This window comes from Sceloporus undulatus, chromosome 8 (genome assembly GCF_019175285.1).
Source record: "Sceloporus undulatus isolate JIND9_A2432 ecotype Alabama chromosome 8, SceUnd_v1.1, whole genome shotgun sequence".
NCBI lineage: Eukaryota > Metazoa > Chordata > Lepidosauria > Squamata > Phrynosomatidae > Sceloporus > Sceloporus undulatus.
This window is the reverse complement of record NC_056529.1, coordinates 24,515,027-24,539,047: the sequence shown is the minus strand read 5'-3', so window position 1 is coordinate 24,539,047 and position 24,021 is coordinate 24,515,027. Positions and strand designations below refer to the sequence as shown.

At 46.7% G+C, this 24,021-nt stretch overlaps 1 protein-coding gene across 3 annotated transcripts in view; it reads right to left on the bottom strand.

Moving 5' to 3' along the window:
• CACNA1H (calcium voltage-gated channel subunit alpha1 H) overlaps positions 1–24,021 on the bottom strand; it is a 137,585-nt gene that overhangs the window by 20,196 nt on the left and 93,368 nt on the right. For all 3 annotated transcript variants that reach the window (XM_042438556.1, XM_042438558.1, XM_042438557.1), the window contains exons 10-21: positions 22,753–23,177; positions 13,854–14,005; positions 12,840–13,025; positions 11,938–12,055; positions 10,279–10,434; positions 4,723–4,813; positions 3,097–3,308; positions 2,374–2,808; positions 1,506–1,606; positions 1,283–1,406; positions 720–788; positions 257–441 (exon numbers count right to left, since the gene is read on the bottom strand). In XM_042438556.1, the coding sequence (XP_042294490.1) occupies positions 257–441; positions 720–788; positions 1,283–1,406; positions 1,506–1,606; positions 2,374–2,808; positions 3,097–3,308; positions 4,723–4,813; positions 10,279–10,434; positions 11,938–12,055; positions 12,840–13,025; positions 13,854–14,005; positions 22,753–23,177 (2,254 nt within the window). The remainder of the gene's footprint in view (positions 1–256; positions 442–719; positions 789–1,282; positions 1,407–1,505; positions 1,607–2,373; positions 2,809–3,096; positions 3,309–4,722; positions 4,814–10,278; positions 10,435–11,937; positions 12,056–12,839; positions 13,026–13,853; positions 14,006–22,752; positions 23,178–24,021) is intronic.

Here is a 24,021-nt window from a genome sequence, read left to right as displayed (position 1 = left end):
TGTGGTGAATCAACACTGTTCAACAATTGACCGGTTGGATCTACTCCAGTTGGGACTAACCAACGTGACAATGGCCCAAGTTGGGTGATCAAGCATAGCGCAACAAACAGATGGTTAATAGTTTCGGCGATCAAGATGGCTTCCCCCAAGTCCAGCTGATTTTTCATTCATGGGAATGTGTAATTTCCCTTCTGTCCCACCCATGACTGGAACGTAAGTGGATCCAATATACCCCTTCATCTCTGCCAAAAAGTACCGTAAAGGCCGTAAAGTGCGCAGCAGTCGAAGTACCCGGAGGATCCCTAAGATCTTCGCCCCTCCTGCCGATGCCATGGAGACAATGATGTCGATGATGGACACAAAGACCAGGACTCCGTCCAGGATGTTCCAGCTACTTTGGAGATAGGTGTGTTCTCCTGAGAAGAAGCCAAGGGCTACGACCTAGAAATACAGATGAAGAGTGACCTGGAGAAGACGAGATCTCATCGTTTGCACATTGTGTTGGTCTAAATGTAAGGTACTTTCTGCAGGCGTGCATAAATATAGGATGGGTGGCACCTGATTTCAAAGCAGGACAGGGTCTAGGGGTCTTAGTAGATCTCAACTAGATGAGCTGACATTGTGATGCAATGGCCAAAAAAATCCAATGTAGTTCTGGGATCAAGTGCTCCTATATACAGCTTTGGTCATTTAGGCATGCCCTCCAAGTTCAACTTTACCTTAACCATCATCTCAGCAACAAAGATGGCAGTGAAAATGTAGTTGGAGACACTCAAGAAGACCCGTTCCTGAAGGAAAAAGCAAAAGAAGAGGCAAATTGGCAAACAGGCCATGTACAAAGTGCTATGTTTGGATGCTAAACACAACCACCATGCTTGTGAGAGTTATCCCTTGCTCTTCCTTATTCAGACTCATAGTCTCCTTCTCCATTCAGTACTATGGAGAAATGCCTGTTAGGGCAATGGCAAACTTCATTGGAATAAATCTCACCAATCCTCAATTTTGCCCTTGATAGGGTCACAATAAGTCAGACTCAACTTGAAGGTACATGAGCAACAACAAAGCCTTAGGAGATACCTTCAAGTTGACTCTGACTTATAGTGAAAGGGAAAGTTCTGGGAAAGTCCAGTGGACCACATTTAGATCCTAGGAAGGCCAGATATGGCCCTTGGGGAGAAGGTTCCCCTGGCTTAAGGCCTGGTGGTCCTAAGTTCATATGACCATCAGATCTCCTCTTCCGTCCAGTCCTTGGGGAGGAATCTGGGAATGACCGCAAGCTCACCGTGCTGTTGGGGTCAATATCTGGCCTCTCCAAGGCGATGGTGATGCAGTTGAGGAAGATGAAGACGAGGACCACGTGGTCAAACATCTTGTGGGCGATGACCTTCTGGCAGTTGGCCCGAAACCTTGAATGCGAGACACGACGCAGAGAGTGAGAAGGTGGTCAAGCAGCATCACAAAAAGGAAAGTGGGGGGCTTCTGCATCTGTGTTTCTGAGCTCTTACCGATTTTGGGGTGAAAACAAATAGAGGGACCAGTCCTCATGAGTCTTGCACCACTCCGGCTTGTAGGGCTCAAAGGCTTTGCGGATCCTGTAGCAGTAACTCTGGAAGGGAAAAGGTGATTTGTTTTTATCGCAGCCTTATTCCAAGCCCCATTCCAAGTCTTTTGAGTATAGGGTTCATCACTTTCAATAATTTCAGGATAAAACCCAGAGTGGATTCACATCTCCCCGTTTGCTGGTGTGGACACTTCCAACTGCTCCTATTTCCAATTCTGGCTTTTTACCCATTCCTTTCCAATAGATTTTTGGGGTTGGGAAATTTAAAAGAAAGGGGCTTCTTATAGACACGGAATGTCTTTCCCATTTAATTTTTGCACAATTAATTTGTATGTCGGAGGTTTTTTGGTATGGAAAAGCCATTTGATTTTCTGCATAGAATAATATCCTGGGATGCTACTGGATGTGCAAATATAAGGGGATAAATGGGATTTTTAAAAAAGTTTCGGTGCCAGATTGTTCTTCCTAATGGGGAAATCAGGAACCCTTTTCCTTTCTGTTGAGAAACTCAGTCAGTAGGCCCTTCGTATCCATAGGGGATCCGTTCAGACCCCACTGAGGATATGAAAAAACATGGGTCCTCAAATCCCATTGTCCCTAATGGCGGCACAACATGTATGTGGCTGTGTACACACAACTCCATTGGGGGCAATGGGGTTTGCCATTCAGGAACGCTCAGATCCGCAGATGGAAAGCCCGCATATGACGAGACCCTACTGTAATGGCATATATTCTTTATATCCTTATCCCAACTCGAGCAAAAAGTATGGAACAAGAAGGGCCTCCCTCCCCACCCGTCTTGTGAAACTCACGTCCTCCAGCTCATCCTCCAGGTCAAGAAGGTCATCCTTGTGGCCGTCCATGTGCAGATAGAACTCATTGGGCACATGAAGCATTTTCCCGTTGCAGTCCTGGTACTCGGTGGGCAACACAGCCATAGGGCTGAGGCTCATGGGGTGGTGGACCCCAGACACCTGGAGCAGTTCTGGCAGCTCCAAGGCCCCCCGGCAATCCAGGGACTCGGCCCGGCGGTGGAGTGGCAGCCGCCCGGCGGCGCTGAGCTTGGTGTCCTCGGCTTCGTCGTCGGTGCTGCCTTTGCCTTCCCCGGAGAGCAAGGACTCCCGTTCCCCGCACTGGCTCTTCTTCTTCAGACTCGGGGCCCGTCCCAGGCTGTTCCAGCTCGAGCGACGGCTGCCCCAGTTGCTGCTGGTTCCCCAGGGGGCACAAGGGGTGCTGCGGAGGCTGGACTGGGAGAGGGAAAAGGACAGTGAGGCTGGCACACAGGCAAACGCCTCAACTCACACATTTGCACTTGTTCGGCTGTGGCATAGCATCTGGCGTTGTGCAAGCGGAGCTCTACAAGTGGAACCATTTTACCCAAATAACATGCCCTCCCCTTGTTCCCATGGGAATCAAGACCCGCCTTGAATCCTATTGTCGGATGGAAGTGGGATAGAAACCCTTGAAATAAATAAAGTAATAAATAAATAAATAAATCTGGATAACGCCCCAAAATGCAAACAGTTGTCACATACCAAGGATTTTTGGTCAAAGCTCATGGGATCAACCGAGGCGTTGCTTCCTCTCCTGGAGTCCAGAAACGGGTAGACCATGGAGTCCATGTGTGGGGAGCCCTTTGGGGTGGGCATGGGGGTGGCGGCCGTGCGCATGATGATCGGCGGGGGCATGCTCCCCTTGCCCTCCAGGTGTCCGTTGGGAGTGACCGCAAGAGAGTACATCTTCATCTCTGGAAGGCGAAGGGTCAAGTTAAGCAGACAGCTTGGTCAAAACCAAGAGTTTAAGGATGTACAAACACAGGAATATATGAACATGTAAGCCTACTTTGGGTTTGGCCAAAGGCCTATCTAGTCCAACACTGTGCTCATACCGTGACCAACCAACATATGAGGACAATGGAACAATTCATCTCATATTCCATACTCCATAGAAACTGATGCACAGAATCAGGAAAATTTCCTGGACCAGATGGATTCACCGGAGAGTTTTACAAACTCTGCTATAACACCTTACCTGGGTCTCATTCCAACTACCTTTCAAACCGGATCGCAAATCGGTTTGGACCTATTTAAATGACCATGGTTCGCACTTGAAATGATTCACTGAAGTGATTTGGAGAGGAGGGTCATGCGCTAGACCTATTTAACCCGCGTCTTTTTGACGTTGATTTTTTTCCACGTCTTTTTGGATAAACTGATTCTGCGCAAGTGTGAACCAGACACGGATCAGAATCGATTTAAATTTGCCCTTTGGCCAGCTGGAGCGGGTCCATTTTGAACCAATTCATTTGTGAATGTGAACCACAAGTGGGTTATTTTACAGGCAAACAAATGTGATCGGAGCAAATGTAGTGTGAACCACACTCGGCTGTCGAATCGATCCATTGATTCTGATCGTACACCGATTTATCTGTAAGTGGGAATGAGGCTCCAATAGATCTATTTATTGTATTTTTGAATGAGGGCATTTGCACACCTATTTGGTTGACATCCAGGATCATCCCAGTTCCAAAAACAGACGAAAGTCACCCTCTACTATTATCATTTAGACCTATAGTACCGAAGGACACTATAGCTACAACCATCATGGATTTAGGATGCTAAAAGCTCCTTTGACGTCTCCCTGCGGCTTGGTTAAATGGATTTTATCCTATGCTGCCCAGAGATGGCATGATACTGAGCAGGATATAAACGTTTTAATAAGCAAGAAATATGAATAGAGTAAAACCTACTTTATCCCTTATGTAAAGCCATCGCTTGTATTGTTGAAAGGATTAACGGCTGGAATGCTCTACTGCAGTCTATGTAACGCAATTGTACCTCTACTTAGCTACACAGCAGAGGCACTAAGTTAGTGGATAGCAAAGATGCAAAGCTGTGTAATGGGACACTGGCCATGCAATTGAATTAATGACTTTTGCTCTTTTCCAAAGACAGCTGCATTTCTGCATTTTATAGGTTGCCATTACATCTGCTTTGGACTTAAGCTCCCCACCCCAAGTGACAGGAAGTGACCTGGATGTGACTTCCTGTCCCTGAAAAACAGCGCCATTATGGCACAGTTTGGGGGACCGGGAAGGACCAAAAATGGCTCTCCACCAATGTCCATCCCTTTTCCCACAAGGCAATGATGACCTGACTTGCCAGAAGCACGAAGTTCCTTCAGCTTCTCCATCTCTTCCTCAAAGTTGATGGACGTTTTGTCTTCATCCGTGTCAGATCTGTTGGCATCGCCCTACGGAAGAGAAAGCAAAGATGAGTTAAAGGCATTTGCAACAAAAACCATACAGAATCAACATTCAAAATGACCTGAATAGACTAGAAAGCTGGGCCAAAGCTAACAAAATTAAATTCAACACGGAGAAATGTAAGGTACTGCACTTAGGATGGAAAAACGAAATGCACAGATATAAGATTATGGGGGACACCTGGCTTAAGGAGACTTTATACGTGTGAAAGGGATCTGGGAGTCCAAGTAGACCATAAGTTGAACATGAGTCAACAGTGCAATGCAGCATCTAACAAGGCCAATGCAATTCTAGGCTGCATCAATAGATGTATAGTGTCTAGATCATGGGAAGTAATAGCACTACTGCTCAACAATTCAAAAAGGATGTTGAGAAACTGGAGCATGTCCAAAGGAGGGCAACTAAAATGGTGAAGGGTCTGGAAACCATGAAGTCCTATGAGGAAGGACTGAAGGAGCTGGGGATGTTTAGCCTGGAGAAGGAAGGTTAAGAGGTGATAGGATAGCCCTGTTTCAATATTTGAAGGTTTGTCACATTGAGGATGGAGGGAGCTTGTTTTCTGATGCTCCAGAGAATAGGAGACAATGGAGCAATGGATGGAAGCTCCAGGAAAAGAGATTCCACTTAAACATTAGGAGGAACTTCCTGGCAGCAAGAGCTGTTTGACACTGGAACACACTTCTTCCTTGGTATTTTGGTGGAGTCTCCTCCTTTGGAGGCTTTTAAACAGAGGCTGGATAGCCATCTGTCATTGGGGGTGCTTTGATTGAGAGTTCCTGCATGGCAGAAGAAGGGGGTTGGACTGGATGGCCCTCCTTGGGGTCTCTTCCAATTCTAGGATTCTGTTTGGTATTTGTCATCATACTTATTCCCACGGGCTTTCCATCCCTCCCCATAAACAGTCTCTATTCTATGCCCTTGGGTTGAATTTTCTGGCCAAGTCCTAATGGTCGTATACCCATTGAACCAACTGTTACCAGAGGTTTGCCAAGATGACCATAGAGGTTTAAGGGTCTCAGAAAGGGAGATATAGTCCTTCAAATAACGTATCCTGCTTTGAGTACGACTAAGGAGGAAACATAGGCAGCAAATTCCTTTGCTGAGCCCTGCTTTTGTGCTACGAAATGAATAATTCAGTTGAATAAAAAGCATAAGGAAAGAGGGGAAACCTTTCTGTACATTTAAATCACAAGCCGTAAGAGCTCCAAGAGGAGCCATTAAACGCAGCGACAAAACAAAGCCCTGTTTTTCTTCTCCTTCTCTCTCTTTCTGTCCTCTTCTCCTCCTCCAAGTCTATAATTACATATTTATGGAGACCATCATAAAAGGTCTGCCAATTTGCAACTTTGCGTCTGCCTGCCATTCACGCCGGCAGGAAATTAGAGGATCTGCAAGACAGCGCTGCTTTACATTTCACGCCGCCGTACATTATTTTGCTGAATGAAATTAAGGCATTGTGGCTCGTTCTGCTCACTTTCTCCTCCTCCACAAATACAAAGAAACTGAGGATAATGAATGAATCCTGGGCAGGTCCATTTTGTGGCAATTGGCAGCAGAACGGAGCCCAGTTGGCACTTGGAAGATAAGAGGGATGAGAGAGTATAAGTTCATGTTGTGCAAAGCTTTGCGTGCAGAGTTATGCACTGATTCCAGCACACAACCTGTTGCTGGGATTCTCTTAGGGACTTTGCCTAAGGCACATAGGGCCAAGAGTCCATAATTGCACAATGGATATATTCCACTCATAGCAGCAGAAGCAGAGTTGTGCAGACAGCGTGTTCCTCTGTGCATTGTCTTTGCAAGTTGCACATTGCACATTACAAGTTGTGGTTGTGCACCCTGGACTTTACATTGTGATTCTGCACCCTAGACTTTGCATTGTGAGTGCGCATTTCTGTTCTGCACTCTACGCTTTGCATCATGGCTGTGTCATCCTATACCTTGCGTTGCAGTTGTGTGCCCTATACTTTGCATCGTGGTTGTCCATTGTGGTTGTGCATTCAATACATTTGCATTGTGCTTGCGCATCCTATACTTTGCATTCTCATTGTACGTTGCACTTTCCTAACATGGGCATCTCTTTGAATACTAGGAAAATGAATTTGCTTGAATCCCAGGGCTAAAGTATGGGAAGAACAATATGCTTGTTGCAGGCTGGAAGGTGCTCTGATAGCCATATTAAAACAGCCTTATCAACATAGCCACATTAAGATGGCCATATTAAAACCTGAAGGGATGTCATGTGCAAGATGGAGCACGCTTGTCTTCTCCTGCTCCACCTGCTTCCATCTAAACATTAGGAAGAACTTCTTCATTTTAAGAGCTGTTTGAGAGTGGAACAGATTGCCTTGAAGGATAGCAGACTCTCCATCTTTGAAGATCTTCAAACAGAGGTTGAGTATCCATCTTTTGGTTTTAGTTGTGTGTTTTTGTATGGTGTGTATGCGGGGGTTTGATTGAGACGGCGCTTACCATTCCTTCCAGCGCTCTGATTCCATGAATTCAAATGGTCTTGCTAAGTACCTCCAGCGCAATTTTAACAGCATAACCACCATCAACAAAAAACGGTCACCAAACACCTGCGCATCATCTTAGTGCGAAGACTGCCATTGGAGAAAGATCAACCAGTTATTCTGGGCTCTCAGCCTGACAAGGGATGGGATGCCAGCTGTCCTGAGGATGGGGAGGGTCAGTATCTTTTTTGAGAGTCCACTGCCTCCTTCTTGAAGTTGGCCCCTGACCCATGGAATCTCAATGTGCCAAGTATGGTTGGCACTTCCAAGCTGGGAATGAATCTGTCTTTTAAGGTTGCTTTTCCTCTTATACCCCCGCTCTTCTTCCACAATGCCCCAATGTCCGCTCCTTGCCAATGCTACCTTGGCAGCCAACAGTTTCCTGGATAAGGGCCATCCATCCAAAAAATGAAAAGGGTGCCAGGCCAAAACCCAGAGCTCCAGAGAGCAGAGGCTGGGATGGAGAGAGATCGAAGCGCAAGCCATACACAGCTGCGCTGCCAGTCTGGCAGAATTAGCCATTATTATTATTATTATTATTTGTGATTTTGGGAAACGCGAACCATTGAAGCAATGTAAATGAAGCCGTGTGAGTGACAAGAGAGGAGCGGCTTCGTTCCCAGAAAACGCTGGGCGACGTTCCCAAATAAATGCGTGTCGGCCCAACCTCTGCTCCCAACCTGGCCATCTCCCATTTGACACCAGAGCAGATTTCAGATGAATTTCTTCGGCACATTGAGTCCCACATCATTCTCGGAATGTATTCCAAGGCACAACGTGTCCCAATGGACAGAGACACAGGGATGGAGGAAGGGGAAAGGTCTGGATTTGAGCCCGGGTCAGTTCTAGCTTTGCATGGTAGCTTTAGGAAGCTGTTCTCTTTCCTCTTGAAGTCTGCATTGCTTCCTTGTTGCAACAGCATTTACATCAGAGGCAGATGGAGGGACCCAATGCGAGTTGCACCACCTCCATGTTTTCAGAATCCAGAAGTGACATTCCAGTCACTTTCCAGTTAATGGTGGACGGTGGCTTGAATGTGTAGGAAATCTACTCCAAGTTTTATTGCAAACTCTCTTCCAACTCTATGATTCTACGATTCTAAGGTGAGGAGTTTGGAAACTACTTTTCGGAGCCCTGGTGCCCTTGGGACACCTCCAAAGGAACATCAAAACCCAATCCACTCGGAGGCAAAGGATGGGGAGAGACCTGAGCCACAGCACAAAGGGTGACATTAAGTCAATTCAGGGAAAAGCACTGCTTAAGAACGGTGTGGCGGAGAGGTGGCAGCTCTCCTTTTCAGAGCATCTGTCCTTGCCGCAGTTTAAGTCAATTAGCCTCCCGCTTTGAGCACAACTTAACGGAGTCCCTCTTCAATGGAGGCGGCTGCCATTTTTAATTCCATCAGCCCCGGTTAAACACGTGGAATTTCCTCAAGCAGAACCATCGCTCTTCAAAGGTGCTCTAATTGAGGCTTTCTGCAGAAAAGGTGCGAACAGCAGCGACGGTGGCCGCCATCAATTCCATCAACGCAAGGGCAATTATTGTCTGACAAGGGGGCCAAGGACAAGGAGAGAGGAGGAGAGGAACAAGGCAAAGAGATGGACACCTCAACCCACCGATGCGAACACATCTCTCAACTTTGGAGGCCATTTTTGCTCTGACTCAGGCAGCCAAATTCCTTGGGTTGGTCCTGTTCCTAGTTCACTTCAGACCACTGCCAACTCTCTACCCTCCAAGAAGGCTCTCCACGAAAAATCCCAATTTGTGAATCAGCCAAAGGGAAGGAGGAGGTTGCTCCATTGACATTCTCCACATTCAGCTAAGAGCGAAGGGAAAGGAATGACGGGAAACATCATTTCCCTCTCCCAAGCCGCCACTCTCCAGGAGCCTTCCAACGAAGAGGGACACCGTTTCTCATCCCGCCCTTGAATCTTTCTGCCGCCGACGCCAATTGAATATTCCGAAACGGTAAAAGCGCCAGCTCTGTTCTTTGCGGAAGGGGTGGGGGGAAAAGGAATTAATATCCCCCTCGATGTGATTAAAGTCCCCTCTGAAGTCATTACTCTTAACTCAAGCAGACTGAGTTTAGGTAAGGCTTCCAAAACCATTTCCATACACTAATGACTTCATAAAAGGCCCTTCCCGATAAAAGATGATATTGAGATCGTTCCATTGCCGAGGCTGAAATGAGGACATGATTCTCACTTTAAAACTCAGACTGTACAATGGATTTGTCCACAGAGAGACAGGCAGAGAACATCATTGGATGTCAATGCTCCTCTGGATTGACGGACAGAGAATGTAGTCGGTCCCCTGAAAGTCAAGTGTGTTGAGTTTCTGCAGACGGGGTGTTTCGATGTCCGCTTGTTGTTTGTTGTTGTGTGCCTTCAAGTCATTTGTGACTTATGGAGACCTTATTAAAGGGTTTTCTTGGCCATATTTGTTCTGATTTGTTTGCAATTGCTTTCCTGTGAGGCTGAGAGCATGGGAACATGCCCAGCTCCTGCAACCTTTCCTCCTACGTTTTGTTCTCTGTCCCTCTTACCATCCTTGTTGCCTTTCTCTGAACCCACTCCATATGTGTGTTGTATGCCTTCAGGTTGTTTCCAACCCTAGGTCAACCTATTAAGGACTTTTCTTGGCAAGAGGAGGTTTGCCATTGCCTTCCTCTGAGGCTGAGAGAGTATGACTTACCCAAAGTCACCCAATGGGTTTCATGGCTGAGCCGGGAATTGAACCCTGGTCTCCAGAGTTGTAGTCTAAGGCTCAAACCACTACGCCACGCTGGTTCAAATTCTCTATATATTGACACTTTAGTACCACAACTGATGGTGTCAAATTTGGGGAGCTAGGTGGATTTGGGACCAATGCGCCCTCATCTGGAGAACCACCAAGAAGAAAGATCACAGACCTCCAGTTAGTTGGGTTCGTCCCCTTACCTCGGCTTGGAAACCTTCCACTAAGATGGCAACCAGGAGGTTGAAGAGGACGTAATTCCCGAAGGTCATCAAGGCCACAAAATAGAGGGCGGCCCAGGAAGAGGTGGACGCCATGCCGTTGTAGAGGACCACGTTCCAGTCTTCTTGGGTCAGGATCTGCCAGCAAAAAGCATGGAAGAAATATTACACATGTATATATACTGTTGTGTGTGCCTTCAGGTCACTCCCAACTCACAGTGAACTATCATGGGGTCTTCTGGGGCTGAGAGTGTGTGACTTGCCCAAGGGTCACTCAGTGGGTTTCCACGGCCGAGCAGGGATTTGAACCCTGATCTCCGGAGTTGTAGTCCAAGGCTCAAATCACTACACCATGCTGGCTCTCACATATATATTACCAGGTGGTAATCGCAGTTTCTGATATGGGATGGGACCGTGGTTTGAGTATTAGACTAGGATTCCGGGAATCCCTTGGATCACATTTTGGGAGAAAGGGGGAGACAATTGCAATAAATAAATAAGTAAATAACATCTCTGCTCATTCATGGGAACCTATTTGGGGAACTTGTACTCTATCAGCCTCAGCTGGATAAGGATTTGAACCCTGCATTCCCAGATTCATAGTCCAACGCTCAAGACATTTATACCATGCTGCCTCTACTAGCAAAGTCTTAGCCTGAGTTCTTCAGAGGTGGGTTTGCCATGGCCTTCCTCTGAGGCTGAGAGAGTGTGACTTGCTCAAAGTCATCTTGCAGGTTTCTGTGGCCAAAAAGGGATTCGAACCTTGGTCCTACCAGTCCTAGCCCCAAACTCAAACCACAACCCCAGGCTGACGCTCAGGATTATCTACTCCATACTGATTTTCCCCTAATGTCAAAAAATCAAAGACTTATTAAGAATCAAAGATAAGGGTTTCCTACAAGAGGAAGGCAACTTGAACTCAATTAGTCCATCCTCAGCCGAGGCGACTTGCCTTAGAAGTGCTGCAAAACCAGGGCTGACACTTAGCGATGCCCTCGATAGCAGAGGCCTATTTCGCGCTCCGTTTAGGAACACGCTTCCATTAACATCTTCCCGCTTGGAAGCGTGTTTATTTACCTCCAAGATTCGCTGGGAAAATTGCTCCGGCAACCTCTATTAAAATGAGGTGACGGAAACACGAACCCCGCGGAGCGGATGTCAATTTCCACCCGGCAGTCGGTTATTTAATCTCTCGTTGCTTGTTTATCTAGACAAGATGGCCCCAAATGGACCGCCATTGCATTTGGCTCATTCGGGAGGATTTTTTATTATCAAAGTAGTTTTGTCCTCCAACGGTGGTTGCTTTCATATCGTGGCGGACATCTTGTTAGTGACATAAGCGAGCATCGGTTAGGCTATACATGTGCGGTGATGTTGTTTTTGGAGGTGTCAGCCCTGGTTAGGATTTGGATGGGATACCGCCAAGGAATCCCAGAGGTGCTTTAAGGTCTATTTCAGAGGAAGGAATTGGAAAAACCACCTCTGTGTATTCCTCACCTAAGTAACCCTACGAAATTCATAGGGTCACCATAAATCAACGGGTGACTTGAAGTTATGTATGTGATGTATAGTATAGGTAATAAGGTGGTGGAGGTGAGAACATGGGATGATATGGCAAAGGTGTAGCATTCGGGACCTTACCTGAAAGACAGTGACAATCGCCCAAAGCAAGGTGTCGAAGTTCTTCCTATCCGGCATGGTGTCCCCCGTATCGGTCTTCAAGCCGAACTTGCACCCGAAAAGATGCATGCCAAGAATGCTGGAAAGGAGAGAGAAAGAGAGGATGAGAGAGAGGAAGGATGGATCTTGTTAGTGACACAAAGATTCAAAGGTATTTTAGATTCAGAGCCAGCACCTGGCATTAGGTAAGGTGAGCCAGACACCTCCAGTGGCACAAGGACTTGTGGCAAAGGTCCTGCTTCTGATCGTCTTAGTTTCCATATCCACAGATTCTGTGGATGTTGGATGATACTGTACTTTGCTATATGGCCAAGACAGTTGCCCCTGGATATGTTTTCTGAATACAGAGCAATCCCAGCTCCTTAAAAATAGGTTACAGATCCATAATGCTGAATGTTGGCCAATATATTTTTTTTAATTAACCATTGCTCATTGAACAAAAAGTGCAAATCCAGATTTCCTTGGCTGCAGCAAGGGACGATCATTCCCAATTCCCTTCTGAACAGGGTGCGATGACACCCGACGGTGTCACTTCAGCCGCCTCAATGATGTTTGTCATCTATCAAGAACAATGGAGCAATTCTTTCGCTGCCCTTGTCACTCGCCGCCCTCCATTTGTCTCTGGGGTGGCGAGATGCGGTGAAACAGTGAGACGCGCGAAGAGGGAAATCCATCTGCTGGGCATCAGGCCTGTCTGTCTATTGGAGGCTCGGCTGTCATCCCATCTTAATGCTTTAGAAATGAACCCCTTGTTATTCTAATTTATGCAGAGCTTCGAGGCGTAGGCGGTTGGAGGAACAATTAATTGGGAAGGAGACGGAAAAGGGAGAGAGAGGAGGAAAGAGGCGCCTGGCGGTCTTTACCTGAAGATGAAGATGAAGAGCATGAGGAGCATGCAGAAGGTGGCCACGTTGTCCATGGTCTTCATGAGGACCACCAACTGGCGCCGCAAGGCTGGCATGAACCTCACCAGCTTCAGGACCCGAAGAAGGCGAAAAGTCCTCAGGACCGAGAGGCCGCCGTCCGACTGGCCAATGATTTCCCAGACGCTGTGAGGTTCAAGAAGGAGACGCATCAGATTGAAGAATAGCAATAGCATTTGCATTTCTATACTGCTTATCCGGATTATAATCGGTAAACCAATTGCCCCCAACAAACTGGGTACTCATTTTACCAACCTCCCAAAGGATGGAAGGCTGAGTCAACTTTGGAGCCCTGCAGGGATCGGACTTGCAACCTTGTGGCTGCAGGACCAACATTTAACCACTGCACCACCATTGCTCCTAGGAATCATAGCATCTAGGAGTTGGAAAGGACCCCAAGGGCCACTAGTCAAATCCCCTTCTGCCATTCAGGAATACACGACTTCCGTCCAAAACACACTGCAGAAATAATCCAGTTTGAGACTGCTTTAACTGCCCTGGCTCAATGATAGGGAATCCTGGGAACTGTCGTTTTGTGAGACATTGAGCTCTGGTGCCACAAGCGGTCTCAAACTGGATTATTTCTGCAGTCTGTATTGGACCTAAAGCTCTCCTGAAAGATGCTCACCTGATCACTGTGAAAGGAAAGGCAACTTTTGGCCATTATCTTTTGCGCTTTGAGAGCGGGAGCAATTCTCGAATGGTAAGTCAATGGCAATTTGGGTCCCACATTTGTGGGACAGTGAACCTGTTGTGGGTTTTCATCAAAGCTTTAAACAATTGCCAAACCTACATTGAAGATATTTAGTTTGGACACCAGGAATAGTTCCTTCAAAGATCAGACAACAGCTTGGAGTGTATCCCATCCCCACTGATGTTGGAGTTCCCAGCTGCAAGTGCCTCATACCATTCATGCCTCCATGACCCACAAGTTGTTGGCAGTGATAACCATACCTGATCACAACGATGATGCCGTCGAAAATGTTGTAGGGGTTCTTGATGTAGCCCCAGATGCCGAAAGCCAGCAGCTTGAGGACCATCTCCAGGGCGAACATACTTGTGAAGACGATGTTGCTGATCTCCAGGGCATTGGTCAACTCGTCTGGCTACGCGAGAGTAGGAAACAAAAAGGACCCGAGTCGCAATGTTAGCAGGGATGGAAAAATGCTACCAGGAGCCTCCAAACAAGACCCATCATCCCCAGACCCTTTCTCCCTCCAAATAAGATGAAGGACAATCCAGGTTTTCAGAGTCCCTAGAAAACCCTAACTAGCATGGCTTGCAGGATGCTGCAGTCCGAAAAGGAAAGAAAAAGTAACTTTCCCAAGCTCTCTTTATAACTCCTACTATGCATGCTTTGGCAAAAGAGTAAATTGTTCAGACCGAAAGGTTGTGACAAGCAGGGAGAAATTAATAGTTCAGAGGGGGAAAATCTATCACAAGAGGGGAAGCATTAAAAATTATGGTAAATGCAGTATATTTAATGGGGCGTCTCAGGGATGCTTATTACCCCCAGACAGGTCACTGACATTGCTATTAAAAATGGACTCGCGATAAATTTCAGAATGAGTTGGGGCTTGAAATGTGGACAGTTTCAGGACAGCCAAGAATTCTTCTTTGCGGTTCTGAATACACATGGCGCACGCATTCCCCGAAAACCGAATTTGCTGAAATGGTAATTTTAATGGGGCCGAGGTCAAGTCAAATCAATTTTTATTTGCACCAGGCTGGCGGCCACTGCAACGGTCACAAATAACACAACATTCCAGGAGACAGGATTACTAGCATTCATACTAAACGCAACCTCATTTCTAAAATATGGCTCAGCCGAATGGCACATAATCCATGTTGCAAGCTTTCAGAACAGGAACCAAAATACCCCAAAGGCACTGGATCCTCTCTGATCTCTAACCTTCTCCTGGAGTATTTTGGCAAATTGGGCCGACCCAACATGGTTCCTCCAATGTTTTTAGGAGGAGAAGGTGTAGTTCAGAGGCTTAAAGCATCTGTCAGAAACCCTCCTCCAAGCTTTGGAAGCAGGGGATGCTGAGATACGTTTCCAACGCAACTGAGATGCAAGGCAACAAAGCAGACATCATTCGATCTTCCTCCTGGCTTATCTTTCCTGGAGAACTCAAGTCTCTCCTCTTTCCTCCGTATGCGGAGCGTGAGTCGCAACGGAGGAGGCCGACGTTTCCATTTGTGACTCATCTCCTGCCTGAAAGACAGCTTCTCCCTTTCCAGCGTTCATTAGAGAGAGAGCGTGTTAATAGCCAGGAAATAACCAGAGGTCACAGTCGCATCCGTGGACATCAGAGAGACAAGGGAGTCGTGGCGGCAACGTGACACGCCGCCGCCGCTGCGAAGAAGGATGGGTCTCATGCCAAGCAAAACTCACACAAGAAAGAAAGAGAGGAGGAAGCACAGAACGAACCAAAGGATCGTAGCGTTGGAAGGGGACCCCAAGGGCCATGTAGTCTGTCCCCCGCCATGCAGGAATACATCGCAGACACGATACAGACACAAACTAGTGAATTGTGAGGATGCACAACTCCTTGTGCAATGGAGGCTTGGTTTTGGAAATCGTATCCAGCAACCCACTGACCAAAGTCACACTCTCTCTGCCTCAGAGGAAAGCAAGGGCAAACCCCATCTGAACAACTCTTGCCAAGGCAACCCTCCATTGCTAAGGTCAGTGTAAGTTAAAGCCAAATTGAAGGTGTGTGTAACCTCAAACATAGTTTTTGCAGGCCACTTGAACTGATGCATGCAGAGTTGCAGCACGGATTAAACCTATTGCTTTGCTTAGGGAGTTACACAATCCCTTCTCTTCCCAGACTAATCTGTTTAACTAATGGATTACTGGCTTCCATATTAGATTTCCAGGGCTTACACATCACTAAGGAAGTAATCGCTAAATGAAAACAATTTTTTCCCTGAAAAAAAACAACATACACACACACAGACACACACCATATATACACAGAGGATTAAAAGGATAGTTCAGGTAGGATTATAGCAAAAGGTTCCTTCCTCCCCAGTTGCAGGAAACAGTTCAGATGGATTTAAAGTGCTAGTAATGTCCGATCGATGGGACGGTTAAGGAAGGAGATGCATTAGCTTTTAAACACCACTTAAAAAGAAAGCTTCTTAAGTAGAATATACATACATATATATATATATGGAGAACAGCATTGCAAGAGCGCATTTGGACTCAGTGATTTCACATCTGGGACGGCAGCCAGGAAATTTCCAGCGTAGCATCATGGGTCCAAACACACACTGCAGAAATAATCCAGTTTGAGACCTCTTTAACTGCTTTGGCTCATGGCTAGGGAATCCTGGGAATTGTAGTTTATTGTGGCCCTAGTGCTCTCAGACAGAGAAGGCTCAATGTCTCCCAAAACTACCATTCCCAGGATTTCCTAGCATTGAGCCAAGGCAGCTAAAGCAGTCTTAAACTGGATTATTTCTGCAGTGTGTTTTGGACCTAGGACTCTGGGAAACCAAGATTCAAAGGACAACAGTGTTGGAAAGAACCCCAAAAGGTTACCCACTTTAACTGCTATGGTTCACTGCTATAGGAATCCGGGAAATGGAAGTTAAAGTTAAAATGGAGTTGCTGCGCTATAATTGCATAGCGCAAAAGAGTCCAAAAGCTGCTGCTGCATGACGTAATTCATGCACTTTGCCACCACTTTAACTGTTATGGTTCAATGCTATAGGAACCCTGGGAATTGTAGGTTGTAGTGGCACCAGAGCTCTCTGACAGAGAAGGCTAAATACCTCCCCAAACTACAAATCACAGAATTCCATAGCATGGAGCCATGGCAGTTCAAGCAGCATCAAACTGGGTTATTCATGCAGTGTGGCTGCAGATGAAGTTTTTGTTCCTTTGGGGGACACCCCTGTCTTAATCCCATCCTCCTTAGCCTCTTAAGAGGACTCTTGGCCAGGCATCTCTGCTCCGCTTTCTCCATTTCTCGGCCGCATCTCTGCAAAACGCAATCTTATTTCAAGTGGCATAAATGCCAGGCAAGATTAGATCAATGACTGGCTCTCTCCCCAAACGGCAAGGACTCGGAGAGACGTGCCTACCTGCAGCATCGTACGGAGATCGAAAGGCGCGTTTCCCCTTGAAAACAAAGGGCAGCTGGATGGATTATACCTCCACGGGGCACTCACCTAACCGGATGGATGGATGGATGGAGAAAAAGAGGTGGAGGAGGGAAAGGAGGCCAATACGAATCATTAGAGCAAAATGGTCTCAGAGGAGGAGGGCCGCTTAGACAGCAATGAAGGGCAAACAAAAAGGATGGGAGGAAGAGGTGATATCTTCCTCCAAGGGTTGGCCTCTTAAACTGTGGACTCTTAGATATGAACTGTTCCTTTTTGTCTTGTGCTAGATGTACTGGTTATATATCCTCAAAGGGACGAAGAAGAGAAGGGCTCCCATCTGAGGTTTCTGCATCTCAGAGCAATGGATGCAAACTGCAGGAAAAGAGATTCCACTTAGGGAGATTCAACATTAGAAGGAACTTCCTGACAGTAAGGGCTGTTCGACAGTGGAAGACGCTCCCTTGGAAAATGGTGGAGTCTCCTTCTTTAGAGATCTTTAAACAGAGGCTGGATGGCCATCTGTTGGGGATGCTTTGATGGAGAGTTCCTGCATGGCAGAAGAAGGGGGTTGGTCTGGATCAGGGCCCTTGGGTCTCTTCCAACTCTCCGTGGCTCTATGCTCTCATCTGCACAAGGCCCCATTTGTTTCTCTTTTTGGCCATCCACAGTATCCCCAGCACTCTTTCTCCAGGACCACAACTCCAAAGAGTTGGCTTTCCTTTGACCAGCCATCTCCGCATCCGTACGTTGCGATGGGGAATACAAGGCTTCCTTCCCATCTGCCTCCAGGCAATGCCACTTCACTAACAAAGAGATCAAAAGTCACTCGGGCTGCAAACTGTCGGTTGCTTCCAGCTTCCCATGCGCCGGAGATGTTTAAATCCCCCCCAAATGTTGCTGAGGCTTTCTGGCTGCTGCCAGAGTGATTCACAAGGAGTCCATGGGGCTCTGCTCCGTCAAAGCATTACTCATCCTAACTAATAGACTTTTATGGAGATGCGCTCTGGCAAAGGCACAAAGCAAGCTGGAGCGAAGGACCAGAACAAAGGTTCATGCAGCTCATCAATAAAGAGAGAGAGAGATTTGGGGAAATGTCTCTTTCCTCCGGCCGCCTTTCAAGGGAAGGCTAGAATAGAATAGAATACTTTATTATTACGGTCAAAGAGCTTGTCCATGAAGGGGTCCTTTTGGAGCCTGCAATAAAACAAGAGTTGACCTCCAGATTGTATACATGCAAGAGATGGAATGCAGAAGAAAGAAAGACAAAAAGACACAGAAGGAGAAAAAGCTTGTTTGGGGTCCTTGGGGATTTCAAAGGCATCCAGGTGCATCAGTTATGTCTGCGGAAAGTGTATGGCGATGCAAAGTGAGGAAGAGAGAAACAGCGGTGGCTTTTAGCGTCCATGTTGAGGGTACAGTGAATCCCCTTTGAATTTTTTTTCCAATGGTTTGAGCATAGAACTAGGACCCTGAAGAATGGGGTTCAATTCCCTGCTTGGCCATGGAAACCCATTGGGTGACGTTGGGTAAGTCATACTCTCTCAGCCCCAGAAAACCCCATGATAGGGTTGCCTTATAGAGTCGGAAATGACTTGAAGGTGCACAACAACAACAACAACAAAGTCTCACCATCCCTCTAACATGGAAACCACTAGGCACTGCAGAACTCAGCTGGATGCAGCTGAAAACAGAAGCTTTGCTGGCTTTCCATCTACTCATCTCAGACAGAAAGAGAGGGCATGCAAGACAGTGAGCGCATCTTGATTTTGGTAAGGCCTTTGACAAAGTTCCCCATGACATTCTTGCAAACAAGCTTGTGAAATGAGGACTGGACAACGCAACTGTTGGGTGGATTTATACTTGGCTGACCAGCCAAAGGCTGTTCAGCAATGGCTCCATCTTGGAGAGAAGTGAACATTGGGATGCCAAAGAGTTCTGTCGTGGGCTCAGTTTGCTATTCAACATCTTTATCAATGACTTGGATGAAGAAACAGAAGGCATGCTTATCAAATTTGCACATGACACCATACTGTATTTGGAAGAGTAGCCAATACCCCAAAGGAGAGGATTGACATTCAAACACAGCTACAGTATTTGGCATTGAAATGTACTGCCTTAGAGGTTGGTGGAGTCTTCTTCTTCTTTGGAGGGTTTTAAGCAGAGGCGGGATGGCCGGAGGGCTTGGATGGTGTCTTCCAGAATGGGGTTGATACCAGATGACCCTTGGGGTCTCTTCCAACTCTAGGATGCTATAACTATATTAATATGAAAGGCACTCTCCATCCACATGAAGCTATGGAGAGCCCTGAAAGAGATCACCAAGGTACTGAAGGCTGGTTTTATTTTGTGATCCAAGGTGCTGAACCCTATCTCAGCACTTTAATAAAGTCTGGCTTAAAAGCTGGCGTGGGTTTGTCGCCTCTGCTGCATCTCCGATCGAAATGAAATGAAAAAGAGATGCTTTAAATAAAATAAACAGAAACGCTAGTCAGGAAGGGAGAGATGAAGGAAGTGGAGGAAAGGAGCTCGAAATAAATATGATACAAAGGTGTAGTGCAGATGCACCTCTCATGCGATGAAATCTTTACCTGGGATTCTGCCAAACATTCAGTCCCCTCTCCTTTCTCCCAAATAATGGCAGACAAATTCAAAGGACGCATGCATGCAGAGAATGGCAGACAGCTCAGCAAAGTCACCTGCTATCCGAATCAGCAAAAGACATGTTTCACCGCTCCGGAGACTGAATTATGCCAACGTTTGTCATGGCCATGGGCATCATCAGACTCAATTTTGTGATTCAGAGATCAATTGCAATCATATCAAAAGAGAAGGGGGTTTGCAGGGAATGATGAGCGCATGAGTTTCAAAGCTGCACGCGGCAAACTGACAGCCGGCTTCCAGTAAAATTTCCTAGAGGTTCACCGCTCTCGGCTTCCCTTTTTATTTCTCCGGTTTCTGGAGCAAAGATGCCTCTGCGTCCTCCCTTCCCTCCAAGCCTGGGCCAAGAAGCAGGAAAAGGTGATAGAAGGGAAGGTTTGGCTTTCTAGAGCCTTGTATTCTTGAGAATGTATTTTGATCAAGGGCTACTCCAGGCTTAAAGAGAGAACGTCACGTTCTTAAATGTATCTGGAAACCAGTCACTTCAAAAAGTGAAACGCACCATGAAACCAAGAAGGCAAAATCTGAAAAATTCCTTTTAACACAGCTGCCTTTTGAAACATTGCCAAATGATGGCTTTGGGGGGAAAACATATCCATTTGGATTTAGACACTCTGTTGACAAATGCTTGCCTTGTGTTTTTTCAATGGAGCAGAAAATATGGCAACAGGCCATGCGGTCAGTTGACCCTTTGAGAAGTGTGTTTGGTTACCTTTCAGACACGAATGTCGTTGGGTGTCATAGAACTTAGGCTTCAATGGGACCCCAATCGAACCCCCCGCTATGTAGGAACGCACTATCAAAGAAGTCCATCCAACCTCCGTTTAAAGACCTCTGAGATCACCATCCTCCAAGGCAGTCCATGCCTCTGTTGAACAGGTCTTAGTCAAAAGGTTCTTCCTAATGCTCAGATGATGCATGATTCAACTTCGCCACCATGGCACCACGATGCCACTCACCGCACCACATGGTGCTGTGGCAACATAGCGCTGTGCCAGTGCTGCATCCGGATGACGCAGCACTGAAGGAACCCTGTAAAGCCGTGGCACCGTGGCTATCGCACCCTTTGCAGGGCACAAAAAGGAGCCCTGCAAAGGCCAGATCAGGGCTGCAGTGTGCGGTTGCTGCAGCCCCAATCTGCCTGCAAAAGGGGCAGCCTGCACAGCCCCTTAAAGGGCACCGTTTGGGCATCACTGGTGTAGATGAAAGATTCCCACGACAAATGGGCAACTTCCCCCCTTGTAATCCGAATGCAACAATAACGCCACCAGCCTCAATTCTGCAGTCTTAATGCAGCAATCCTGGGTATGGAAGATGCGCTTTTCGGAGGACACCTCCAAGGTCCCAAAACCTTGCTTCCTCCAGCTCTGCTCCTTCCCTGGGCTGGGGAGGGCTTCCCCCAACCCACAGCCCCAAGCCAAACGGCTGCTGCGCTTACACCAATTAGGAAGGGCTTCAACTAGCAGTTGTCAAAACCCAGAGTATTCCCGGCGTGATAATTGTAGCATTAACATGTCCCCCTCTGGCTGTCTGCTGCTGTGTAAGCAAGCCCTGCCATGCGTGGGGTAGGAAGGTCGCATTGTAAGAAGGAGAAGAAGGAAAAAACCATCCTTGGTGCAATGGCATGTAATGAGGCATCCGTTGGCTACCGTCGATGAGAAAACAACCTTTGATGTTTTGCAAAGGAGAGAAAGGAAAAAAGAGATACAAGCAAGAGTTGACATTGACCAGAAAAGCAAAAGCTATTTGCCTTTGCAATGTTTTTAAGAAATAAAAATACATTTACTCTTCCCCGACAATGTTCTACATGGGTTTCCTGAAAGCACCCGTCTTGTTCTCCTTCCCTTTACTTCGGGTCTTTTGAGGAGAGAGACAGAGAGACAGATGCAGCCATAAATATTACATATCTGGCTCCTAAAGGGAAAGAACGGGAGGGGAATCCTTCAGCTAGTTGCAACACAAGCCAAAAAGAAGCTGAAGTTGGACGGAAAACGAGGAGTGCTCACTGTTTTCAACCAGAGGCTCTACCAAAGCACATTAGCATTCCTCAGCCAGTGTCTTGATGTACAACAGGACTCATTGTCCAAAGGGACCCATGTACAACAGGACCAATGTGCATGTGTCCCACTGTGCATAGGTCCTACTGTGCATCAGCAAGAGTGTTGATGTGCATTGGGCTCTACCAATGCACACTGGGACTCCCCAGCTGGTGTCTCGATGTATAACAGGACCCATGTGCATTAGTCCTGAAGCGTATCATTTCTGTTGCGCATTGGTTCTATTGTGCATCAGCCCCAATGTGATTCAGTTTGCTAACTCTCCTACTTTGTGGATATAGGCATTATGGAATTGCCCAGTTCTAATTCCCACCAACATAAGTGCACTTATGGAGACCTAAGTCCTCAACAGGATTCTGGCTAATAATAATAATAATAATAATAATAATAATAACAATAGTCATTGCTATCATCATCATCACCACTTCCACCAGCACCAACCATCTTCATCACACCTTCTTCATCAACAACAATGACAACCATCACCTTTCCATCTGCAGCCTGAGGAAGAGAGCGCCAACCCCTGTTGCGTCCCACCCAAAACTGAACATGGACTATTGGCAAGACCTTCCTTTTATTTTCTGTGCTCTTGGCTTGGAAACAGAAAGTCTATTTTGCCCAAGTCCCATCTCCCACCCTGTGAATAATTTACTTCTTGGAGTATCAGACATAACGCAGCAACCAAAAGCACAAAGGCGCACGCAGAGAGGACATGCATTTTGTCAAGCTGCCAGAACCCAACTGTTTTACTTTTCCTCCCAAGGAAAAGCCAAAGCAACAATAAGAAGAAGAGCAATTATGCATATGGAGCGAGTGACCTGACCAATGGATGACGCATCTCCTCTGGCATTTTCCCTGTCCTTATGAGCAAGGAAGCACTAGCAGCAACTCACTTGAGCATGTTCATTTCATTTTTGACTTTATGCATCTTGTGTTCCTCCCTTTGGTGAAAAGGGCATTATAAATCATCATCATCATCATCATCATCATCATCATCTTGTGACCAACTGAGAGCCTACCTGTTCATGATACTCGATGCCCATGCTCAGGGTATTGATGAGGATGGCAATCATAATCCCACGGTTGAAATACTTGCTCTCCACAATCCGCTTCAGCTTCTCCCCAAACGCCTTCCAGAACCTGACGATTTTATTCCTCTCCTTGGGCGGTTTCTTGTCCTCCTTCTTCCTCTTCTTGTTCCTCTGCTGCTGGATCTGGTCCCTTTGGTCCCCATGCTTAACATCCTGCGTGAACTCATAGACCCCGGTGTTGTCATCCCCCGACTCGTAGCTGTCCGACTCGCTGAACTCGAACTCGGGATCCTCCAAGATGCTGGCGCAGTAAGGGCAGTTCTGGAGCTCACAGTTCAACATGCTGGATTGGGGACTGGGCAGCGGACACGGGACGTTTAGTCCGGACAACCTGCTGGACGTCCGGCAGAGACCTGTAATGGGATGGAGATGGATCATGTGAATGGACCAAACTTGGCTTACGTTTCTGATCCTTAAAAGGGGTGTTTTTAAATAATAATGATTATGATGGGAAGATTAATTTGGGTGTATCAATGAGACAAATATTGCTATAGGGGGGCAAAATAAGAGCTTTCCCCCCAAAATAAGGATTCTGCCCCACTCATGAAATGTTTCTTCATTCCTCAACTTTCTAGCACTGTTGCTGTTGTGTGTCTTCAAGTTGTTTCCAACTTATGGCGACCCTATGGCAACCCTATCATGGGGTTTTCTTGGCAGGATTTGTTCAGAGGAGGTTTGCCATTGCCTTCCCCTGAGTCTGAGAGAGTGTGACTTGCCCAGGTTTACACAGTGGGTTTCCATGGCCAAGCTGGGAATCAAACTCTGGTCTCCAGAAAACATAGCCATGTTGGCCATGTAGCAAAGTACAATGACATCCAAAATCCATAAAACAGTGATATCTCTATGAACCCAACCAAATCCAAAAAGCTTTCAGAATTCCAAAAGCTTGAACATGTACTTTTTGTATTTGGTTGGCCCCATAGAGAGGTCACTGTTTTGTGGATTTTGGATGTCCTGGTCTCCAGAGTCATAATCCAACCCTCAAACATGCCTTACTTGTGTATTCCTTGACGGCAAGGAATTGGACTGAATGGCCTTTGTGGTCTCTTTCAACTCTATGACTATGATTTCTGGCCTTTCCATTGGGTAGAGGAGCCCAAACTAACTGCATTTTCAGCATTTATTCAGGAAAGTCAAGTGTCTATACTATAGAATTGATGCAGTTTGACATCGCTTTAACTGCCATGGCTCCATCCT